This window comes from Mobula hypostoma, chromosome 3 (genome assembly GCF_963921235.1).
Source record: "Mobula hypostoma chromosome 3, sMobHyp1.1, whole genome shotgun sequence".
In the NCBI taxonomy this organism is placed as follows: Eukaryota; Metazoa; Chordata; class Chondrichthyes; order Myliobatiformes; family Myliobatidae; genus Mobula; species Mobula hypostoma.
In genome coordinates, this window is record NC_086099.1 from 81,082,224 (window position 1) to 81,106,162 (window position 23,939).

At 40.6% G+C, this 23,939-nt stretch overlaps 1 protein-coding gene across 1 annotated transcript; it reads left to right on the top strand.

Moving 5' to 3' along the window:
- Window positions 1-567: 567 nt before the first annotated feature.
- Window positions 568-22,528, top strand: LOC134344094 (leucine-rich repeat transmembrane neuronal protein 4-like). The gene is made up of 7 exons (XM_063043347.1): window positions 568-1,019; window positions 2,062-2,248; window positions 3,180-3,283; window positions 7,325-7,478; window positions 13,880-14,097; window positions 22,059-22,230; window positions 22,341-22,528. The coding sequence occupies exons 1-7, from the start codon at window positions 822-824 to the stop codon at window positions 22,526-22,528; spliced, it is 1,221 nt and encodes a 406-aa protein (XP_062899417.1). The 5' UTR covers window positions 568-821.
- The last annotated feature ends 1,411 nt before the right edge of the window (window positions 22,529-23,939 follow it).

A 23,939-nucleotide genomic window follows, 5' to 3' on the forward strand; every position in this document is an offset into this window, starting at 1 on the left:
CAACATCAAAGTGCTGTGATCCACAGGCTAGGGTTTCACATTCAACAAACTAAATGCAATTTATATTCTTGGCACATCATTCAAATTCTAAGGTTGCTATAGCTCAGCAACATTTATTAGATACTAGATATGTTGCAAGTTTATATTTTACGAAATTATCTTTGAAATTATTGTGTGTCCTTATATTAATGTAATGTATTGATTGAAGCCAGCTGCTGTGTCATGGTTCTGTCTGCGTGCATGACGCAGAATGAACTCCACCACAAGCAGTTACTGGAATAACAGCAAAACAAAATATAAAAGTGAAGACTGGCCACTACCCCAAAGCATAACAAACATCACAAATCACAGTGATTTTGAGCCACTCAATTATAAAACAGATGGCAGCCAACTTGCATAGCTGTTATCAAAAACTTTTGATATTAAAGAAAATGAGTATTGTTGGTATTACTGCCGGAACACATCCCACATTTTTTGGACCTCCAGAAGGTCAACAGCTGAGCTTCAAACAGTATAGTTTTGTTCTTAAGGAGTAGATTGTAGTGAAAGAGATTCACTTATCATCAAGTTGTGCTGCCTCAGCCACAGTTTAATGTGTTCCTGGTAGAGTATTAATAAACCTCTTTTTCTAGGTCAGGATTAAGAAGGCTGTTACATTTCATTGTGATAACAAAATATAGCCAAGGAAAAGGTTAAAGTTCAGTCAAAACTGATAAAGCTATGGCTATAATTCAAGAAAGAATTGGGTGAATCTTGTTACAAGATCTTGAAGCTGATCTACAGTTCTAATCAGTAATCTGAAAAGGCAGAGTGATGGGAACATGGGTTCTACTCTTGTTCTCTATACAGTTGCCTGCTTTTCAAATGTTGCATCAGTGGATATCCTAGTAACATCTTCAACACAATGTCTGCAAGAGTTGAATGAACCTGTTACAAGGGATGTGTCTATCCTGAACCTCAGTGGCCTCAAGCTTAGAAGAAGCTACCCAGACTGCTTGAGGTACTACAGCCAGCTACAGGTAAAAAGCTAGAAGTTTGGTCTTAAACTAGAAAACTGGCTTAATTTTCTGTATGTTATTCTTCAGCATGTTAGGTTAACATATACTCATTCTGCAATTTCACAGTTATGGAAACAGAGTGACATTGTAATTAATTCCCCAAAGTTAAGACAGCAGGAGGATTTTTATTACAACCAAGTGAAATAAATATTATTTTTTTCCTATTAATATAGTCACCAGTTGCTGAATTATTGCCTAGCAATAAAATGTCACCAATGATATTAATGTATTTGGAAAATGCTCCATCTTCCAGGAGTATGAGTCTTGTTAGAGTTCTGCTTCGTTGTGGATTATGACTTACAAAGTGTAACCTAAAACAACATAAAATCCTATATGTAAAAGCCTTAATGCAGGTTCTGAAAACTATAGTTTAATAATGCAGCATTGCTTTATAACAAAAATCATGTTCACATGGGATTATTTCATCTGTTGCTTTAATAGATGTATTAAGTAGTTAACAAATAATAGCCCTGGAAAAATAAGAATCAAAAGAGCTGCTGAATAGATTATTTTTGTAGTCAAATATTCAAAGGAATGAATTTGAGGTTTCAAAAGAGAAATGTTTTTATCCACCTTCTTTCAGAATAATTCCTATGATGCACATGTTTATAAACAGCAAATCAGAAGATAAATACTTATGAAATTTCAAGCTTATTCAGGAATCATTGGAATAATAGTCTACGTAGCAGGACAACAGATTAGATGTTCAGGCATGCAAGACCTATTTGCCTTAGAGAGGAAGAAAAGTTTTGCACAGATGCAGCAGTATTGAGTACAGCTCCAGCCTCTATAATCTATTACAGTATTCATTTTCTCCAAGTACAGTAATGATGAGATACAATTTTGTTGTAGAGAGCAGAAATGATATTTTCAAAATTGCAACAGAAGTAATCAAAAGTTCACAACTATAAGTAGTTATTGATCACTGATGTTCAAATGTAAAGTTTGAAATATTCTTCAGATTTATAATTAACATCAAATAAACAGTCCTGTTTCATTTCAGGTCTTACTTCTTAACACTTCCAACTTAAATACTTTGGATGATACAATATTTTTGAACACATCTAGTATTAAACAGCTCTATCTACAAGATAACAGGTTAAGAGAATTTCCATCCAAACCAATGGTTCCTCTCACTCAGCTTCAAGTCCTATATGTCAATAATAATTACAACAAAGAGATTAAATCAGGTATGTCCCTTTTGCTTTCTGAACCAAAAAGGCTTTATACCCTGTTTATGGGAGGTTACTAATAGAGACTAATATTGTGATGAAGGCAAATAACATTACTTCCATAACTGGTTAAAAATAAAATTGTTGGAGATTGTTCTGGAATATTGCATGGTGCTGACATAAAATGTATCACATTTTAACCTCAACAAATTAATCTCCAGTTACTGCATTACTTAGCTATAGCTATCTATATTTATAAAGAGTGAAATTATTTGTTTCAAAAGAGGGAAGACATAATTACCAGTTTTCTTGGCTTCCACACATCCTTAAGTACTTCAAATGTAGACATTGATGTACTGTGAACTATTTTAAAAAGAGCTATGGTACATATTATTATATAAGACCAGAGCATATGGTTTGATTATGGGTCTAGTATATTTCCAATTACACCCAGACAAACTAAAAGACTGTGAGCAGCCTCCAATTTCTGATTCTGGAAGAGATACAACTTGCATTGAAACATTTCCTGTCAAAATTCCTCCTTTAGGTTAAGTCCTAGCACATGCTGACCTCTACTTAGAGCCAATGTTGCAACAAATTTGGTGCTGGAAAGGCCAATTAATCTGTAATCCCTCAATATATAGTACTGACAAACTACAAATATCAAAGAGGAGTTCACAACAAATGAACAATGCACTGAAGAAATCTGATGGGTTTGAGAAATCAGTTGGCCAGGTGACTAAATTTACTGGACTTAGATGAGGTGCTGTTACTCAATTCTTCCTTTAAAAAAAACATTGTAAAATATTCCCTACTATGTAGCCAATAAAACTTAAAAGGGTGTGTTTTGATATTTCATATATTAACCTTGTCAGATCAGTGGAAACATGAAAATTCACCCCAATGCAGTTAGAAATGTTATGCACAATTAACCTTTACTTCTGAGTAGATGCCTTTCAGGACTTGAAGGAGCTCAGACAGCTTCACTTGGGGCCCCAGATGCAGTTTCAAAGCTTTGAATATCAAGCCCTTCTCCCTCTGAAAAAAGTTAAGGTAAGAGTAAAGCTTGGTGGGGGAATAATGAGTCGAAGAAAGTAGTGGTGGTAACAGATGTCTCTTCCTTGCTCATTGATCTATAACAAATAATCTCTGAATCAAGGTTATCATCATTATGAAATTTGTTGTTTTGCAGGAATGGTACCATGCGATGCATAAAATATACTATAAATTATAATAAATATGAAATATAAAGTGCTGTGTAAAAGTATATAGCTAGGGTGCCTAAGACTTTTGCACAGTACTATATTTGTCAATGTGGAGCGGAGAGCGAGTTTGTAACTCTGGCAGGAGCATATAATGTTGGGAATGGTGAGAGTGGAGCAGCATGGAAGGGGAGTGGGTCAGGATTCAAAGAAGGAGTGCCAGCTTGCCAGGGGGAAGCTTGTGTGCAGACACATTCAACCCTGCGATGCCAGGCATGGTCATTTGATTCCAAACAATTGGTTTATTGATTACAGAGTGTCTCTCCAGCGCTTCCTGCTCCCTCCTCTCTTCTTTCCCCATTTTCAAACCATGATTCCCCACTCCCTATCCACTTCCCACTCTAGAGTCCACAATAGAGGTTTATTACTCACATATGTCACGGCATTTGTTTTTTGCAGCAGCAGTACAATGCAATACGGTACATTAAATTACTATGGTACTGTGCAGAAGTCAAGGGCATCCTAGGTGTGTGTGTCTCTGTCTGTGTGTGTATATATATATATACACACACACATATGCACTTAAGACTTTTGCACAGTACTGTATATATTTAAAAATCAAATTAAATTAGTGCAAAAAAACCCCAGCAAAAATAGGTAGTGTTCATGGGTTGATTGTTGATTTAGAAATCTGATGGCGGTGGGGAAGAGGTTGTTGCTAAAACATTGAGACTGTGTCTTCAGGCTCCTGTATCTCCTCTCTGATGATAGCAATGAAAAGGGGTGACCTCATTGAAACCTATCGAATGGTGAAAGGCCTTGATAGAGTGGATGTGGAGAGGATGCTTCCTATAGTAGGAGAGTCTAAGACCAGAGGACACAGCCTTGGAATAGAGGGGTGTCTTTTTAGAATGGAGATGAGGAAGAATTTCTTTAGCCAGAGAGTGGTGAATCTGTGGCATTCGTTGCCACAGGCAGCTGTGGAGGATGTCTTTATGTATATTTAAGGCAGAGGTTGATAGATTCTTGATTGGTCAGGGCATGAAGGGATACAGAGAGAAGTCAGGAGATTGGGACTGAGAGGAAAATTTGACCAGCCATAATGAAGTGGCAGAGCAGACTCGGTGGGCAAAATAGTCTAATAGTCTAATAGTCTTCCTATATCTTATGGTCTTATGTCCTGGGTGGAGGGGTCCTTAATGATGGACGCTGCCTTTTTGGAACATTGCCTTTTGAAGATGTCCTAACAGTGGGGACGCTAGTGCCCATAATAGAGCTGGCTGAGTTTACAACCTTCTGCAGCTTTTTCTGATTTTGTGTAGTGGCCCCTCAATACCAGATGGTGATACAACCAATTAGAATGCTCTTCACGATGTATCTGTAGAACTTAGCTGGAATCTTTCATGACATACCAAATCTCCTCAAACTCCTAATAAAATAAAACCAGATCAATCAATCCTGGGCCCAACAGACAATTTCTATGGTCCCATCAATAACAGGAGTTACTTCAATATTAGCAAAGGATTAGCTCCATGACCAAGGAGTAGCAAGGGAACATTTACACCACACATAATACTTCAAGACTTTCCTAAGTTTATTATCAAACTGAATTACAATAGAACGATGACTGCTGACATAACTGAAGCTGATCTAAAAACTGCAATTAGTAGGCTTAAATTAAGCAAATCACCAGGATCAGATGGATATACGGCAGAGTGGTATAAAGAGTTTAGAAGTGAGTTAATTCCTATTTTACTCCCCACACTGAACTGGGCTCTAAGAAAGGCACAAATGCCACCCAGCTGGAAGGAGGCGATAATCTCAGCTACACCGAAAGAAGGCAAGGATAAAGTAGAATGTGGGTCATTTAGACCAATATCTATTCTTAATGTGGATTATAGAATATTTACCTCCATCATGGCCAAATGATTAGAAGAGTTTCTACCCACACTGATACATAATGATCAGACAGGTTTTATACAACAACGCCAAACACAAGACAACATACGAAGGACACTTCACATTATGGATCATATTTAAAAAAATGAAATCAAACTGAATTACAAGAGATTAATGTAAGGACGATATTTGATTCTCCACCTCCATCACCCACTCAATTTGCGTTCTCCTACCACAACTCTGCCAGAGCTATTTAACCATAGACTAGACAAAAAAAACCTCAGTGTTTTTCTGGACAGAAAGTTGGAGTATCAAATACTTCACTTTGACCAGTACAGACCTTACAGTCAACAATCAGTTCTTTAGTTTTGCTCTCACTGAGTGAGATGTTATTGTTTTCGCGAGTAGAACCAGGTGATGCACCTGTGTAAAGGGTCAGCAAGCGGGAGATGCTATTGAGCAGAACCTTACTAACTGAGGTCTGCTGATCAGGAAGATGAGTATGCAGTTCTGGAGGAGGGCACAGAAGACCAGATCTTGAAGTTTGATGATGAGTTGGATGTGATGATTATATTAAATGACAAGTTGTGGTCATTGAACAACAGCCTTAAGTGTGAGTTCCATTTGGCCTGATCAGTCTGAGCAGAGTGAAAAGCCACAGGATTCGCATCTGTTATCGACCTGCTGTGGTGGTCGTCAAATTGGAGCGGACCCAGGTCATCTCTGAGACAGAGTGGATTTGTACCATACCAACCTCTCAAAGTACTTCATTACAGTTGATGTAAATGCCACTGGACAGCAATCATTGAGGCAGACCACCACACTGGTGTAACAGACACCTTTTTGAAGCAGGTAGGGACCTCAGACTACAGAAGTGATACCTTGTTCATAAGTAATCCAGCCAGTTAGTCCACACAGATCTTTAGTACTTGGCCAGGTATGCTGTCTGGATTTGAAGTATTTTGTGGATTCACTCTCTTGAAAGATGCTTTAGGTCCTATGGCCCACCATGTCTATGCCAACTGTCATGTCACCTGTACTAATCCTACTTACCTACTTTAATTTCAAATCTTGCTATATCCCTTCAGTCGGGTATCTGCCAAGATGTCTGTTAAGTGATGTTACTGTTCATGCCTTCGCACCTCTTCCAGTGCTTCATTCCAGATACCAGCTGTGAAAAAATTATTCCTTGGATTCCCTTCAAACCTCCTCCCTCTCTCCTTAAACCCATGTCATCTAGTTTTAGACATGGAAAATAGACAGTGGCCATCACTGTCTCTCATAATTTTATAAACATTTGTTATGTTACCCCTCAGCCTCCAAGGAACTGGGAGCAGATTGCTGACATGTAATTATAAGTAGTAGTTCTTCAGCCCAGAAAGAGACTCAGGCACAAAGGCAGTAATAGCTCAACAACATAATAAAAAGTGACTGATAATGCAGTAATCATGTGTTATTGAACTGTAATTTTAATGTGTGACAAAGGAAGGAATCACTCATGATTTTGCTATTCTTTTTAGTGGAGACACTGGTCTATTTTACTAGTTTGGATGAACTCTCAGATGTTCTAACATGCACATTCCAACTAAACGCTGGCAAACTGCCACTAGTGTAACTAATAATCCAGCAAACTGGAAATGCCATTATAAATACAGCATTTATTTTTTACTCAGGTCAAATTGACCACAAACTTCCCACTCAGATTCCGATAAAAGTCCAGTTTTAACCAGTTCCACCAGCCAAGGTCTCTGGAACTTTACATTCATGCAGTATTGTAAATATCTCATAAATCTCACATGCTGACATCGCTCTGTTCTGTTCATCAGCTACCACAAGCCACACACAGTTGTTGTCAGGCAAACATACACATGAAGATGATGGAAGGTGAAGGCACCAGAAATTTTCCAGTTTGAGCTGAGAAGCTTGAATGCGCATATCTCCATTAACATTATATTCTAAAAGACATCAACTAATGTTAAACTCTTTCCTTCAGGTGCTGGTTCTCAAGGGCCTCAACCTCACCTTTGTACCTGTCATTAATCAAATGCAGCTGCTTCAGGATCTGGACTTATCTGATAATAAGATCGATAGAGTATTAGCACAGTACTTTTATAATCTCACCAAACTCCGGGTGCTGCAATTGGCAGGTAATGCAGATGAAAGTTATGTCTTATGTTTGCTTCTTGTTCAAGTATTCTGGTGCTTTTAACATACTAATTGATTGATACTATGGATTACTATTGTTTGGGTATACAGCCATTAGCATGACATGTAAAAAACAATACAAAGGAAATATGGAACACATTGGAGGTACGTAATAGGCCCTAGATTTTTAAGTTTTCTTTCAAACTGAGGTCTCATATCTGCAAACAAAACAATAATGTTGATGCTTTTTTTGCCGCTGAAGGTTCCAGTCAATGTGACACACGACTCTTTCCATCTCCTGTCCTGTTGCTCCTCCTTTCTCCATTCACTTTTGTCTCATCAGAGTTAAACTCCAGAAGGCAAAAGAGCAGAATGGGGACATTCAGCCCATTGTGTCTGCTCCACCATTTCACCATGGTTGACCCATATACCTCTCAACTCCGCTCTCCTATAAGCTTCCATGCCCTGACTAATCAACCTTCTACCTAATCAACACAAACCCATGGTCTCCACTACGGTCTGTGGCAACAAATTCCATGGAGTCACCACCCTCTAGCTAAAGAAATTCCTCTTCATCTCCGTTCTAAATGGGCGTCCCTCTATTCTGAGGTTGTGCCCTCTGGTCCTAGACTCCCCCGCCACTGGCAACATCAGCTCCACACCTGCTCTATCTAGGTCTTCCAACATTCAATATGTTTCAATGAGATCCTCCCTCATTCTTCTAATTTCCAATAAATAAAAGCCCAGAGCCACCAATCGTTCCTCATATGAGAAGCCTTTCATTCCCAGGATCATTCTCGTGAATCTCCTTTGAACCCTTCTCCAACGTCAGCACATCCTTTTTTAAATAAGGCACCAAAAACTACGCACAATACTCCAAGTGAGCCCTCACCATTGCCTTATAAAGCCTTAGCATTACATCCTTGCTTTTATATTCTAGTCCTCTCAAAATGAAAGTTAACATTGCATTTGCCTTCTTCACCACTGGCTCAAACTGTGAATTAACCTTTAGTGAATCCCATGAGGACTCACAAATCCCTTTGCACCTTGGATTTTAGAATTTTCTCCCCATTTAGAAAATAGTATATGCTTTTATTCCTACTACCAAAATGCTTGACTATACACTTCCTGACATTGTATTCCATCTGCCACTTCTTCGCCCATTCTGTAATCTGTCCAAGTCCTTCTGTAGCCTTTCTACTTCCTCAAAACTACCTGCCCCTTCACCTATCTTCATATCGTCTCAAACTTTGCAACGAAGCCATCAATTTCATCATTCAAATCATTGACATACAACATAAGAAGTATCAGTCCCAACACAGATCCCTATGGAACACCACTAGTTACCAGCAGCCAACCAGAAAAAGCTCCCTCTATTCCTAATCTTTGCCTCCTGCCAATCAGCCAGTGCTCTATTCATGCTAGTATCTTTCCTGTAATGCCATGGGCTCTTATCGTGTTAAGCAGCTTAAAGAGTGCCTTCACAAAGGCCTTCTGAAAATCGAAGTACACAACATCCACTGATTCACCTTTGTCTATCTTGCTTGTTAATTCCTCAAAAAAATCCAGCAGATTTGTCAGGCAAAATTTTCCCTTTAGGAAACTTTGGACTATTTTATCATGTGCCTCCAAGTACTGCAAAACCATATCCTTCTGGAACCATGCCAGAATCTAATAATTCTTGAAAGATCATTATCAATACCTTTATAATCTCTTCAGCTACCTCTTTCAGAACCCTGGGATGTAGTCCAGTGGTCATACTTTCATCTTCCCAAGCACCTTCTCCATATTAAAAACAACTGTGGCCCACACCCTGGCTACTGTTCGAGGCCTGCATATAACTCCCATCTGGATATTTTTACTCTTGCAGTTTCTTCATTCTGCCTACCAAGATTCTAAATCTTCTGTTCCTATGTCACCACTTTCTAATGATTTGATGTCATCGTTTACCAACAGAACCACTCTACCCTCTCTGCCTGCCTGTCCTTTTGATGCAATGTGTATCCTTGGATATTAATCTCCTTTCAGCCACATCTCAGTGATGCTCATAATGTCATAACTGCCACTTACTAACTGCACTACAAGATCATCTACCTTATTCCATATACTGTGTGCATTTAAATATAGCACCTTCAGTCCTTCTGATTTTGTCCCCTGTTGCACTTCAATTTTGCCCCATCATCTGCCTCTCTTTCCTGACAGTCTCACTACAAACTGCTTCCACTTGTATTCCAATGCCCCTTCCTCAGCCCCATCACTCAGGTTCCCATCCCCCTGCCAAATTAATTTCAACCCTCCCAAACAGCTCTAACAAACCTGCCTGTTAGGATATTGGACACTGTCAGGTTCAGGTGTAATCTGTCCCTTTTGTACAGGTCATATCTTCCCCAGAAGAGATCCCAATGATCCAGAAGTTTGAAACCTTTCCCCCTGCACCACTTTTTCAGCCACACGTTCATTTGCCAAAGCATCCTATTCTTACCCTCACTGGTACATGGCACAGGCAGCAATCCAGAAATTGCTACCCTGGAGGTTCTGCTTTTTAGCTTTCTACCACACTCCATAAATCCTCTCTTCAGGACCTCCTCGCTTTTCCTACCTATGTCATTTCTGCCAATATATACATGGACTTCTGGGTGCTTGCACTCCCCTTTAGAATAGTGTGGCCCAATCCAAAACACCCATGACCCCGGCACCTGGGAGGGAACATACCATCTGGGTGTCTATATCATGTCCACAGAATCTCGTGTCTACTTCCTCTAACTATGGAATCTCCTATCACTACTGCAGTCCTCCCCCACCCCCTCCCTTCTCAGCCACAGCGCCAGACCCAGTGCCAGAGACCCAGCAAATGTAGTTTCCTCCTGGTAGGTTGTCACCCTTAACAGTATCCATAGCGGTATACTTACTATGAAGGGGAATGGCCACCAGGGGTACTCTGTACTGGCTGTCCCTTTCCATTTCCTCTCCTAACAGTCACCCAGGTACCTGCCACCTACAGCTTGGGGGTGACTACCTCCCTATTGCTCCTGTTGATCACTTCTTCTGTCTCTCGTATGGGTTAAAGGTCATGGAGCAGCAGCTCCAGTTCCTTAACATGTACTCTGAGGAGCTGCAGCTTGGTGCACCTGGTGCAGATGTGGTATCTGGGAGGCTGGAGGTCTCCCAGGTTCCCACATCTCACAGTACAAACACAAGACAGCTCTTGGAGCCATTCTCACTGCTCTAACTATTCACAAACAGATGAAGAATGAACAATGAAGAAAGAAGAAACTCATCAGATACTTACCTTGCTCAAGCCTATTGAACCAAAGCCTCCCCACCCTAACTTTGGTCCACTCACATAATGGCCGCTCCACTTGTCCCTGCCTTATTATTTGCCCTTGCTAATGAATTGTGACTGTGCCACCGAAAAAAGCCAAAAGTCCCGTGAAAGCTCCTTTAGTAAATCTCTCACTCCCAGACTTGTACCTGGCCTCCTCCACTGATTCGACTGCACTGCCGTAAAAAAAGCCAGATAATTATATTTCTCTACCTACTCAGTCACACCATATCTCTCCTCTCCTCACCACCTCATGTCAGAATACTGTTCCCTCAAGAATACTTTACTCATACTTTAAGTTATACTTACCTTTCCACTTTCTAACGTAGCTGCTACTGGAACCATATTCAACACCTTGCTACAACACTGTCTAGTTATTCAGCACCTGTACACAGGAGTCAAACTTAATTGTTATTATTGGGCAGGAAACTGACACAGCTAGATAACCACCAATTTCACATCATCAAAATTCTCTTTTCCATTCACTAATTCATACTCTGTTCTTTCATTCACTCCCAGACAGAAGAAATCAACAGAGATTGTCAAAGAATTCTGCCTCAGCACCAGAGATTTATATTATAACCTAACCATAGGCCAGGTGTACAGTTGTCAAGCTGTGTTTCTGATTAATGGGAGGGTTAAGAAAAATTTCTCCCAAGGTTCCTGTCTAACCCACTAACTTTCTATTTAAGTAGGTAATTACATTCTTTCCCTTGTTTCTTTTTCTCTATATTTGTAAATTGAGAGGTTTGTGAAGTAGAAGCATAGTTTTGAAGAAATGGTAATTCATTATTGTAACATGTACTGAGAGACGGTGAAAAGTTTATATTGCATGACAGATCATTCCATACACAAGTAAGTCAAAAGGGGGAGAAAAAGACTATGTAGAATACAAAATTCAAAGTGAATTTATTATCAAAGTACATATATGTCACCATATACAACGTTGAGACTCACTTTCTCGTGGCTATACTCAGTAAATCAAATAGTCATAATAGGATCAATGGAAAACCACACCCAACAGGATGGACAACCAGTGTGCAGAAGACAACAGACTGTGCAAATACAAAAGAAAAAAAGAAATAATAATAATAATAAATAAAATAAATATTGAGAACCTGAGGTTAAAAGTCCCTGAAAGTGAGTCCACTGGTTGTAGGAACAGTTTGGTGATGGGGCAAGTGAAGTTGAGTGAAGTTATCCTCTCTGATTTCCATGAGGCCTTGCGAATGGTATGCTGGCATTTATAGCGAGAGGATTCGAGTACAGGAGCAGGGAGGTACTACTGCAGCTGTACAAGGCCTTGGTGAGACCACACCTAGAGTATTTTGTGCAGTTTTGGTCCCCTAATCTGAGGAAAGACATTCTTGCCACAGAGGGAGTACAAAGAAGGTTCACCAGATTGATTCCTGGGATGGCAGGACTTTCATATGAAGAAAGACTGGATGAACTGGGCTTATACTCATTGGAATTTAGAAGATTGAGGGGGGATCTGATTGAAATGTATAAAATCCTAAAGGGATTGGACAGGCTAGATGCAGGAAGATTGTTCCCGATGTTGGGGAAGTCCAGAACGAGGGGTCACAGTTTGAGGATAAAGGGGAAGCCTTTTAAGACTGAGATTAGGAAAAACTTCTTCACACAGAGAGTGGTGAATCTGTGGAATTCTCTGCCACAGCAAACTGTTGAGGCCAGTTCATTGGCTATATTTAAGAGGGAGTTAGATATGGCCCTTGTGGCTACAGGGGTCAGGGGGTATGGAGGGAAGGCTGGGGCGGGGTTCTGAGTTGGATGATCAGCCATGATCATAATAAATGGCGGTGCAGGCTCGAAGGGCCGAATGGCCGCCTACTGCACCTATTTTCTATGTTTCTATGTTTCTACAGGCTGATGGTTGAGGGGTAATAATTGTTCCTGAACCTGGTGGTATGAGTCCTGAGGGTCCTGTACCTTCTTCCTGATGGCAGCAAATAAGACAGCATGACCTGAGTGGTGGGGGTCCCTGATGATAGATACTGCATTCCTGCAACAGCGCTCTACATAGATGTTCTTAATGGTGGGAAAGGCACTACTCATGAGTGGCTGGGCTGTATCCACTACTTTTTGTAGGATTCAATGTTACAGAGAAAGTGGAGTGCGGGTAGACGGAAGAAGTGCACAGGCCACGGCAAGTAGACTGAAAGATCTGCCTTGAGAGAAGATCTTACCGAAATCCACAAAGTTCTGGCAGATTTTGTCTGGCTGGATACTGGGAGGATTTGGCCACTGGCTGCAAGTGGGAAGGTGTAAAACCAGAGGTCCAGTCTCAAGTTATGGGATGAAACATTTAGGATAGTAGTGAAGTGTACGTTTTCACTCAAGAAATGATGCTGTTGAATTCTCTACCACTTACAGTAAAGACTATGCAGGTCAAATTGCTGCATATATCAAGGAGATACATAAATTTGCAGACACAACTGGCATCAAGGTACCAGGAAAGAGAGCAGAACTATGACATCAGGACAGAGGATCAGCTATGGGTGTACTGAATATTTTGTGACCTGCAAAATGTAGGGTTCATTAAATAATCCTAACGTGTAGGAATGTGCATTTGCATGCTATAACTGATAGTGGAGTTTTGTAACCAATCCTATGTTTGTTAATGTATAAATAAAATCATGCAAGCTGGTTGGTTAGTTACATGACACCATTTAATCTTTGATCATCTCCTAGCAAACAAGCTTTTACATTTGCATACCCAAAATGCTGCAGGAACTCAGTACGTCAGGCAGCATCTATGGAAAGAAATAGAGTCAACATTTCAGGCCGAAACCCGTCATCAGAAAGATCAACTCTTTATTTCTTTTCATAGATGTTGCCTGCCCTACTAAGATCCTCCAGCATCTTGTGTGTGTTGCTCTGGATATCCAGCATCTGCAGAATCTCTTGTGTTTAAACTTTTATATTTGCACACACTAATATCTGTAGTTAACCAAACATACTTATGATTCTATGTTACTGTTTGCCTCAAGTTAAGACATGATACCCTTCCATGTATAATATTGAGTTTATTCACTTCAAAACAATGAATTGTTTTTGCAGGCTGTAGGATCACATTTATCAGCAAATCAGCTTTCAGTTCTCAGAAGAACCTAAGGCTGTTGGACCTGTCCAGGAATGGCCTCATAACCTTATCCAAAGAAACACTCAGTTCTATCATTCAGTCAGCAGGTGGTGCTGTTGTCATACTATTGGCCCAGAACCCATTTCACTGTGACGCCAGCATGTGCCCGATGAAGAAGTGGTTGGATACTGTAAAGGTACAAGCTTGGTTCCTGTTATTCTAAAAAATATTTCAATTTGAAGCCACCTTTTCTCTTCCAACATAATAAGGTGCTGAAGATTTTCCAGCAACTATGCATGTTAAAAACTGCAGTCCTCCCCCTTGTTCAACTATACGTTGGATACATTAAAGAGGTGAGAGGGAGGGGTGAGGCAGATAATGGGTGGGCTGATCACCCGTCAGCCCATGACTTACCCCTCCCTTTCAACTCTTTATACCAGCCATCTCCCCTTTTCATTCTCTGTCCTGATTCAGGTCCTCAATCCAAAACATCAACTGTCCCTCTGGCTCCACAGATGCTGTCTGACCTGCTGAGTTCCTTCAGCAGTTTGCTTTTTGCTCCAGATTGCAGTATCTACAGTCCCTTGCACCTCCAAGCATACATTAATTAACCCAGTCATTAAATACGATTACCCTAAGCTCATCCTCATTCTTGCAATGTTCAAGCGACTTGAGAGCTGTGCTGCAGCTGGTGAAAGCACACTTAAATGAACAACTTACAGTTTTGCTCTATTCATGGAGGAACTCATGCTCAGAAAAATAAAAGGTGATTGTATCAACTCTTTATGAAGCTATTTGCACATCTCCACACAAGCTATAGATAAGGAACTGTATGGTTCTTGTAGGAGAGTTTTAGAGTAGGGAAAATTACAAGGCCATTAGGCAGGAACTAAGTAGAGTTAATGGGGAGAACTATTTTTTCTGGGAGGTCTATATCAAATGTTTGGAAAGGGTTTAAAGATCAATTGCATAGAGTACAGGAAAGGAATGTCCCTGTTAGAAGGAAGATTGGGGATGTAAACATAAGGAAACCTCGGATGTCCAGAAAGGTGATGAATTTAGTCAAGTAGATAAAGGAAAAGTATATAAAGCTTCAGAAGTTGGGATCAAACCAAGCACAAGAGGAGTATAAAGAAGCCAGAAAATAACTGAAGAAGGGAATTAGGAAAGCCAGGAGGGGCCCTGAAAAGTCCTTGTGAAGTACGATCAAGGTAAATCCCAAGGCATTCTATACATATACAAAGAGCAAGAGGATAACTAAGGAGAAGGTGGGATCATTCAAGAATAAAGGGGGGAACATTTACTTGGATGCAAAGAATGTGAGTGAGATACTTAATGAGTACTTTGCTTCAGTATTTACCAAGGAAAAGTATATGGAGGACCACAAGATTAGTGCTCAGTGTACAGTGACATGCAAAAGTTTGGGCAACCCTGGTCAAAATTTCTGTTACTGTGAATAGCTAAGTGAGTAAAAGATGACCTGATTTCCAAGAGACGTAAGTTAAAGATGACACATTTCTTTAATATTTTAAGCAAGATTACTTTTTTATTTCCATCTTTTACAGTTTCAAAATGACAAAAAAAGAAAAGGGCCCCAAGCAAAAGTTTGGGCACCCTGCATGGTCAGTACTTAGTAACTCCCCCTTTGGCAAGTATCACAGCTTGTAAACGTTTTCAGTAGCCAGCTAAGAGTCTTTCATTTCTTGGTTGGGGGATTTTTGCCCATTCTTCCTTGCAAAAGGCTTTCAGTTCTGTGAGATTCTTGGGCCATCTTGCATGCACTGCTCTTTTGAGGTCTATCCACAGATTTTCAATGATGTTTAGGTCGGGGGACTGTGAGGGCCATGGCAAAACCTTCAACTTGCACCTCTTGAGGTAGTCCATTGTGGATTTTGAGGTGTGTTTAGGATCATTATCCTGCAGTAGAAGCCATCCTCTTTTCACCTTCAGCTTTTTTACAAATGGTGTGATGTGTGCTTCCAAAATTTGCTGGTGTTTAATTGAATTCATTCTTCCCTCTACCAGTGAAATGTTCCCTGTGCCATTGGCTGCAACACAAGCCCAAAGCATGATCGATCCACCCCCGTGCTTAACAGTTGGAGAGGTGTTCTTTTCATGAAATTCTGCACCCTTTTTTCTCCAAACATACCTTTGCTCATTGCAGCCAAAAAGTTCTATTTTAACTTCATCAGTCCACAGGACTTGTTTCCAAAATGCATCAGGCTTGTTTAGATGTTCCTTTGCAAACTTCTGACGCTGAATTTTGTGGTGAGGATGCAGGAAAGGATTTCTTCTGATGACTCTTCCATGAAGGTCATATTTGTGCAGGTGTCGCTGCACAGTAGAACAGTGCACCACCACTCCAGAGTCCTGAAGGTCTTCTGCAGTCAAACAGGGGTTTTGATTTGCCTTTCTAGCAATCTTACAAACAGTTCTCTTGGAAAGTTTTCTTGGTCTTCCAGACCTCAACTTGATCTCCACCGTTCTTATTAACTGCCATTTCTTAATTACATTACGAACTGAGAAAACGGCTACCTGAAAACACTTTGCTATCTTCTTATAGCCTTCTCCTGCTTTGTGGGCATCATTTATTTTAATTTTCAGAGTGCTAGGCAGCTGCTTAGAGAAGCCTATGGCTGCTGATTGTTGGGACAAGGTTTGAGGAGTCAGGGTACTTACAAAACTTTGAAATTTGCATCACCTGGCCTTTCCTAACAATGACTGTGAACAAGCCATAGCCCTAACAAGCTAATTAAGGTTTGAGACCTTGGTACAAGTTATCTGAGAGCTCAAATCTCTTGGGGTGCCCAAACTTTTGCATGGTGCTCCTTTCCTTTTTTCCACTCTAAAATTGTATAAAACAAAAATAATACATCATTCTTGCTTAAGATGTTGAAAATAATCTTTCATCTTTAACTTTATGTCTTTTGGAGATCAGTTCATTTTCTACTCACTTAACTATTCACAGTAACAGAAATTTTAACCAGGGGTGCCCAAACTTTTGCATACCACTGTATAAATGTTAGGGCATTTAGAGGTCAAGGAGTAGGAAGTGTTGGGCCTCCTAATGAGTATTAAGGTGGTTAAATACCCAGAGCCCAATGGGATTTGCCCCAGCTTATTTTTGGAGGCAGTAGATGAGATTGCTGGGGCCTTGACCAGTATCTTCATATCCTCTCTAGCTACAGGCCAGATCCCAGAGGATTGGTGAATGGATAACGCTAACCTCTATTTAAGAGGGGAACAAGGCAAAATCCTGGGAACTATAGACTGGTGAGTCTTACATCCGCTGTAGGGAAATTGTTGGAGAAAATTCTTAGGGATAGGATATATGAGCATTTGGAAACCCCTGGTCTAATTAGGGAGAACCAGCGTGGCTTGGGAGGGGCAGGTCGTGTCTTACCAACTTGACTGAGTTTTTTGACAAGATGACAATACGGATTGATGAAGGTAGGGCAGCGGATGTTGTCTACGTAGATTTTAGTAAGGCGTTTGACAAAGCCCCTCTTAGGAGGCTAATCCAAAAGAATGGGGTCCAGAGAAAATTGGCTGTCCGGATTCAGAACTGGCTTGCACATAGCAGACAAAGGGTGGTGTTTGAAGGGACTTATCTGAGCTGGAGGTCTGTAATTAGTGGTGTTCCGCTGGGATCTCTGCTACTTGTGATGTATATAAATGACTGGGATGACTATGTAAATGGGAGGGTTAGGCAGTTTCGGGATGATACCATGATTGGAGTTGAAGACTGGCAAAAAAAATACAGCGTGATATTGATCAGTTGCAGATAAGGGCAGAGAAAGGGCAGATGGAGTTTAACCCAGATAAATGTGATGTGTTGCACATCGGTAGACAAATGCAAGGAGACAATACACTGTTATGGGCAAGATTCTTAACAGTGTTGCTGAGAAAAGAGATCTTGGAATCGAAGTTCATACCTCCTTGAAAATGACTGCACAGGTCGATAAGGTGGTTAAGAAGGCTTATGGAATTCTTGCTTTTATTAGTCAAGGCAATGAGTTCAAAAGTCAGGAGGTTATTTGCAACTTTATAAAATCTATCCCACAACATAAGGAAATAAAAATGTCTCCATCACTACGTACAATCAATAGGGAAGGGAAATGTGGAAGAACACCAAGACTGTATACATAATTGTTTTGTATGCATGTATGTACAGATAACAGACCCCAATCAGTTAAGTTAGACAACCCCTCCTCCTCCACTCTCAGCCTGAACACCGGCATGCCTCAAGGCTGTGTTCTGAGCCCTCTTCTGTACTCCCTTTTCACCTATGACTGCGTTCCTGTACATGGTTCTAACTCCATAATCAAGTTCGCAGATGACACCACGGTGGTTGGCCTGATCAGAGGGGATGACAAGATGGCCTACAGGGACAAGATCCAGCACCTGGCTGTGTGGTGTGCTGACAACAACCTGACCCTTAACACCCAGAAGACCGAGGAGATCATTGTGGACTTCAGCATGCTAGGAGCCACACTCACGTTCCCATCTACATCAATGGAACTGTAGTGGAGCGTGTATCAAGCTTCAAATTCCTTGGTGTCCACATTTCCGAGGATCTCACCTGGTCCCTGAACCCCTCCATCCTGATCAAAAAGGTGCAACAGTGCCTTTATTTCCTGCAGAGCATCAAGAAAGCTCACCTCTGTCCCAGGATACTGACAGACTTTTACTGCTGTACCATTGAGAGCATACTCACCAACTGCATCTCAGTGTGGTATGGCAATTGTCCCATATCAGACCGCAAAGCACTCCAGAGTGTGGTGAAAACTGCCCATTGGATTATCGGCACCCAATTGCCCACCATTGAGAACATCTACCATGCTGTCCAAGTTGCATGCCATCTTGGACAATGTCTCCCATCCACTACATAATGTACTGGTTGGGCACGGGAGTACATTCAGTCAGACTCATTCCACCGAGATGCAACACAGAGCGTCATAGGAGGTCATTCCTGCCTGTGGCCATCAAACTTTACAACTTCTCCCTTGGAGGATCAGACACCCTGAGCCAATAGACTGGTCCTGGACTTATTTCCTGGCATAATTTACATATTGTTTAATTATTTATGGTTTTATAGTGCTATATTTATACTCTGTTCTTGGTTGGTGCAACTGTAACAAAAACAAATTTCCCTTGGGATCCATAAAGTATGACTATGTCTATGACTAAACGCTGCCTGGACAGGGCAAAAAGCATTATCAAGGATGCATCTCACCCTAACCATTGACTTGTTACTCTCCTCCCATCTGGTAGGCACGACAGGACCCTCTGCTCCCACACCAGCAGGAACAGGAAGAGCTTCTTCCCTGAGGCTGTGACCCTGCTGAACCTCACATCGCAGCGCCAAGCAGTATTGCACCCATATTGTACTGTCTCAGTACTTTTATATTTGTGTGCTGTAGCACTTACTTTTTATTCGCAGTTATTTTGTAAATAACACTATTCTTTGCATTTCTGGTTAGATGCTAACTGCATTTCATTGGCTTTGTATCTGTACTTGGCACAATGACAATAATGTTGAATCTAATATGCAAACAGATCAATGTGTATTGATAAATCTGATGGCCTGGTGAAAGAAGCTGTCCTGGAGATTGCTGGTCCTGGCCTTCATGCTGCGGTACCGTTTACCAGACGGAAGCAGCTGAAACAGTTTGTGGTTAGGGCAGCTGATAATCCCCCAGCTCATTTTATGCACCTACTACTGTAAATGTCCTGTATAAAGTAAAGTTCACATCCACAGATGCACTGAGCTGTCTGCTCCACTCTGCGGTGCCCTGCAATTGATGGTGGTACAGTTCCTATACCCAGCGGTGACACAGCCAGTCAAGATGGTCTTGATGGTGCCCCTGTAGAAAGTCCTGAGGATTTGGGAACTCATGCCAAACTTCTTCAGCTGTTTGAGGTGAAAAGGGCGTTGTTGTGCTTTTTTCACCACACAGCCGTACGTACAGTCCAGGTGAGATCCTCGGTGGAATTGAAACTACTCACTATGTCAACTAGAGGCTACAGAAGGACTTGGACAGATTAGGAGAATGGGTAAAGAAATGGCAGATGGAATACAGTGTCAGGAAGTGCATGGTCATGCACTTGGGTAGAAGAAATGAAAGGATTGACTATTTTCTAAATGAAGAGAAAATACAAAAAAAAAACTGAGACACAAAGGTACTTGGGAGTCCTTGTGCAGGGTTCCCTAAAGGTTAATTTGCAAGTTGAGTCTGTAGTGAGGAAGGCAAATGCAATGTCAGCATTCATTTCAAGAGGATTAGGAATATAAAAGCAAAGATGTAATCTTGAAACTTCATAAAGTACTGGTGAGGCCTCACTTGGAGAATTGTGAAGCGGTTTGGGCCCCTTATCTTAGAACAGATGAGCTAAAACTGGAGAGGATTCAAAGGAGGTTCACAAAAATGATTCCAGGATTGAATGGCTTATCATATGAAGAGTGTTAAATGGCTTTGGGCCTATATTTACTAGAATTCAGAAGAATGAGGGATGACCCCATTGAATTGAATTCACCATTGAATGGTGAAAGGCCCTGATAGAATGGATGTGCAGAACATGTTTCCTAAGGTGGTAGAGTCTAAGACCAGGGGATAGAGCCTCAGAATAGAGGGTGTCCTTTTAGAACTGAGATTAGGAGGAATTTTTTCAGCCAGAGGGTGGTGAATCTGTGGAATTATTTGCCACAGGCAGCTGTGGAGGGCAAGTCTTTATGTATATTTAAGGCAGAGATTGATAGATTCTTGATTGGTCAGGGCACGAAGGGAGACAGGAAGATGGCAGATGACTGGGGCTGAGAGGAAAATTGGATCAGCCATCATGAAATAGTGAGGCAAACTTGATGGGGCAAATGGCCTAAAATTCTGCTCCTACATATTATGGTCTGACTCTAGTTAGGCTACATCTGGAGAACTGCATTACAGTTCTAGTCACCCCACTATAGGAAGGATGTTGAACCTTTGGAGAAGATGCAGAAGAGGTTGACCAGGATGCTGCCTGATTCAGAGGGCATGTGCTATCACAAGAAACTGGATAAACTTGGGCTGTTTTCTCTGGAGCAGCGGAGGCTGAGGGGAGCTCTGGCAGAAGTTTAGAAGATTATGAGAGGCATAATTAAGAGTAAACAGGGAAGTTCTGTGTCCCAGGATTGAAATGTCTGATACAAGAGGGCATATATTGAATGTGAGGGGGAAATAGGTTCACAGGGGATGTGAGGGGTAAGTTTTTTACTCAGAGAGTGGTGGATGCCTGGAATGTGTTGCCTGGTACGGTGGTAGAGGGAAATACAACAGAATTTAAGGAGATGTTTGGGTAGGCACATGAATGTAAGGAAGGTGGAGATACGGACATTGTGTAGGTCGGAGGGATTCATGTTTGGGTGTTCTTAATTTGCGTTTTAGCTGGTTCGGCACAACATTATGTGCCAAATGGCTTGTACCTGCGCTGAAAATAAATAAACAGATGAAATGAAGTAAGCACAGGCCCCAGAATCCTTCCCTTTAACCTCTATGAGAACTTACTTTCACCCTCACCAACCCAGCACTATTTCCCATCAGCTCCCCTCCCCCACGCCAAGCCCAAGCATCTGATTCAGCATCAAAAACCAGCCAAGTTGCTGAACAAAGATTTATCAGTATCTCTGAAGTGTGAGCATAATACAGAATCAGAGCATTTCACTGAATGCTGGGGAATGAGGGGAAATGACCATTTGCTAAATGATCATTTATACATAGAATTTTAAAGCAAACTTTCAATACTACTTCAGTGCTAGAATGAAATTAGTATATTTCATACCCTACAGGGACTGGTGCTGACCTCCCTGAGACAGGTAGTCAACTCCATTGGAGAGTTCAGGCATGGTTGATTCCATTTTCTCCTGCTCAGCATCCCACTGTAGCAATTTGTTCAGCTCAATGACTTAACTTTCAAGCCTGATTGAGGAGACACAGAGGAGAGATTACAGTGCTGAGAAAGAATGAACAAAGAGGAATAACAAAGTATGCTGGAAACAAAGAACTTTCATTTTAATTGGATAATGAAGTTATTCTCTGACCAGGATGATATAAAGAGTTTACTGTAAGCTTGTGTATTTTCCAGATTTAACAGGGTGTAATCTTTGATTCTCGTTCTTCATAGTTGCACATACAGCTGGACATGATGTGTAGTAGCCCTGAGTCTCTCAGAGGACACTGGATGACCCAACTACCACTCACAAAATATAATTGTGTAAAAGAGCCTAATTTTGCACTTCTACCCAAAGCTTCAAACGTAAACAAAACTGCTATAGCACAATCATTTCTTGGGAAAGGTAACGTTCAGAAGTTATTCAGTATTCTAATTATTAAGGTATGGAATTTTATTCTATCATATCATCAATTTTTATTTCAATTGATTACTTTTTTTTTGCCTTTTTACCAGGACCCACTGGCATCGTAATAGTTTCTGCGGCTGTAACTTCCCTACTCCTCATCTCCGTAATATACTTAGCTTCAGCAAAATTAATTCAGTGGTCATTTCTCATGAAGCACTGTGCTTGTCGCAGTGCAGAATCCACTCAGCAAGGTAAAGAAGAGGCTGCCACAAACAGCATTCGTCCACAAGCCTGATGCAATTAATTGAACACCTACCATTACAAAAATAAGGCAAATGATCACAATGCTTAGTGATTTTTTGACTCTTGCTCACGCACCTTCATCCAACAGTGAATAAAGATTTGGAGATGGAAAAGCTTACTTCATATATGCCTATTGGCAAAAACATCCAGTTGCTTTTTTCCAGTGCAAAAAAAAATATTTACCCCTTTCATCACCCAGCGGATCGACTGATTACCTGAAAAATTCTTCCCATCGATTTCCATTGCTTCAAAACATAAGGAAACTATTCAAATTGAAGAACTTTCAAACTTGATACATAAATTTTATCTGTTTTCAGAAATATTTTTACTTCTAAAATGCCTTCAGCAATCTGGGTTTTGACAGTTGAAACAGAAATTAAAAACTGGAAATACTTAGCATCTATGCAGAGGGATAAACAGTGTTATAGTTTTAGGTCATGAGCTTTTAACAGTTCTTCCTGCACTGACGCTGTCTGACCTGTTCAGAAATTCCAGCACTTTTTTAATTTCACATTTCCAACATCTGCAGATTTATTTTTTGGCTTATTGGCATCTGAGTTGCCTAATTTGCTCTTCTAAGCCTGGGCTTTGATAAAATAGGTCACATCCATCCCAAAGATAATTCTGATTATGTTTAGTGAGCCATCAGTAATGGTTCGGGAATTTTTTTATTTGATCCAAATTAAACAGGCTTCCAATCCATTGAACTCAGCTGGGATGAACAGTGGTGTAGTGATGACGTGGAAAATAATCAAGCTGCAAAAAGGTGATGATACCAAATATTAGTAACCTTACTGCTTCAATAATCTTCTAATGTTGCAATAGTTTCAACATAAATCCCATTCCTGCATATTATAAACTTATTTTGTTCCCACATTTTCCAATATAGCAATCACTGCAATTAAAAGTACTTCACTATCTGCAAAGTGAATCACATTTCCCAAATATGACAACACAAAAGTTTGCATTTATATGTGGAATTTAGTATATTCTCGGTTGAATCTCAGAACATCACAAATGACACATCTCTATGATCTTTATCTGAAGTGAATTTTACACACTGGAAGAACTCTTTGCTCTTAAAATTCACTCAGTGAATATCTAATATCCACCTAAATATGTTGTTTTATCCAAAGGTACTTGTAATTGAGCCCAGCTACCTTCAACCAGTAACATAAATTCAAAAGCCTTTATGCCAAGCGCTACGCGATGAAAATATGATGAAAACTGTCTAATTAAAATCCACTGGAAGAGCCACTTAGTTTTTTTCCGTAACAAAAAAGACTAGCTCAGAAGAAAACAAAAGAACAAAGCAATGTACTGTATTCATATGCACAGGATTTACTGTTTGTTAGAAAGAGCTATCTTCTACTTGCAATTTAAAGTATCTACTTTGCTGAGTG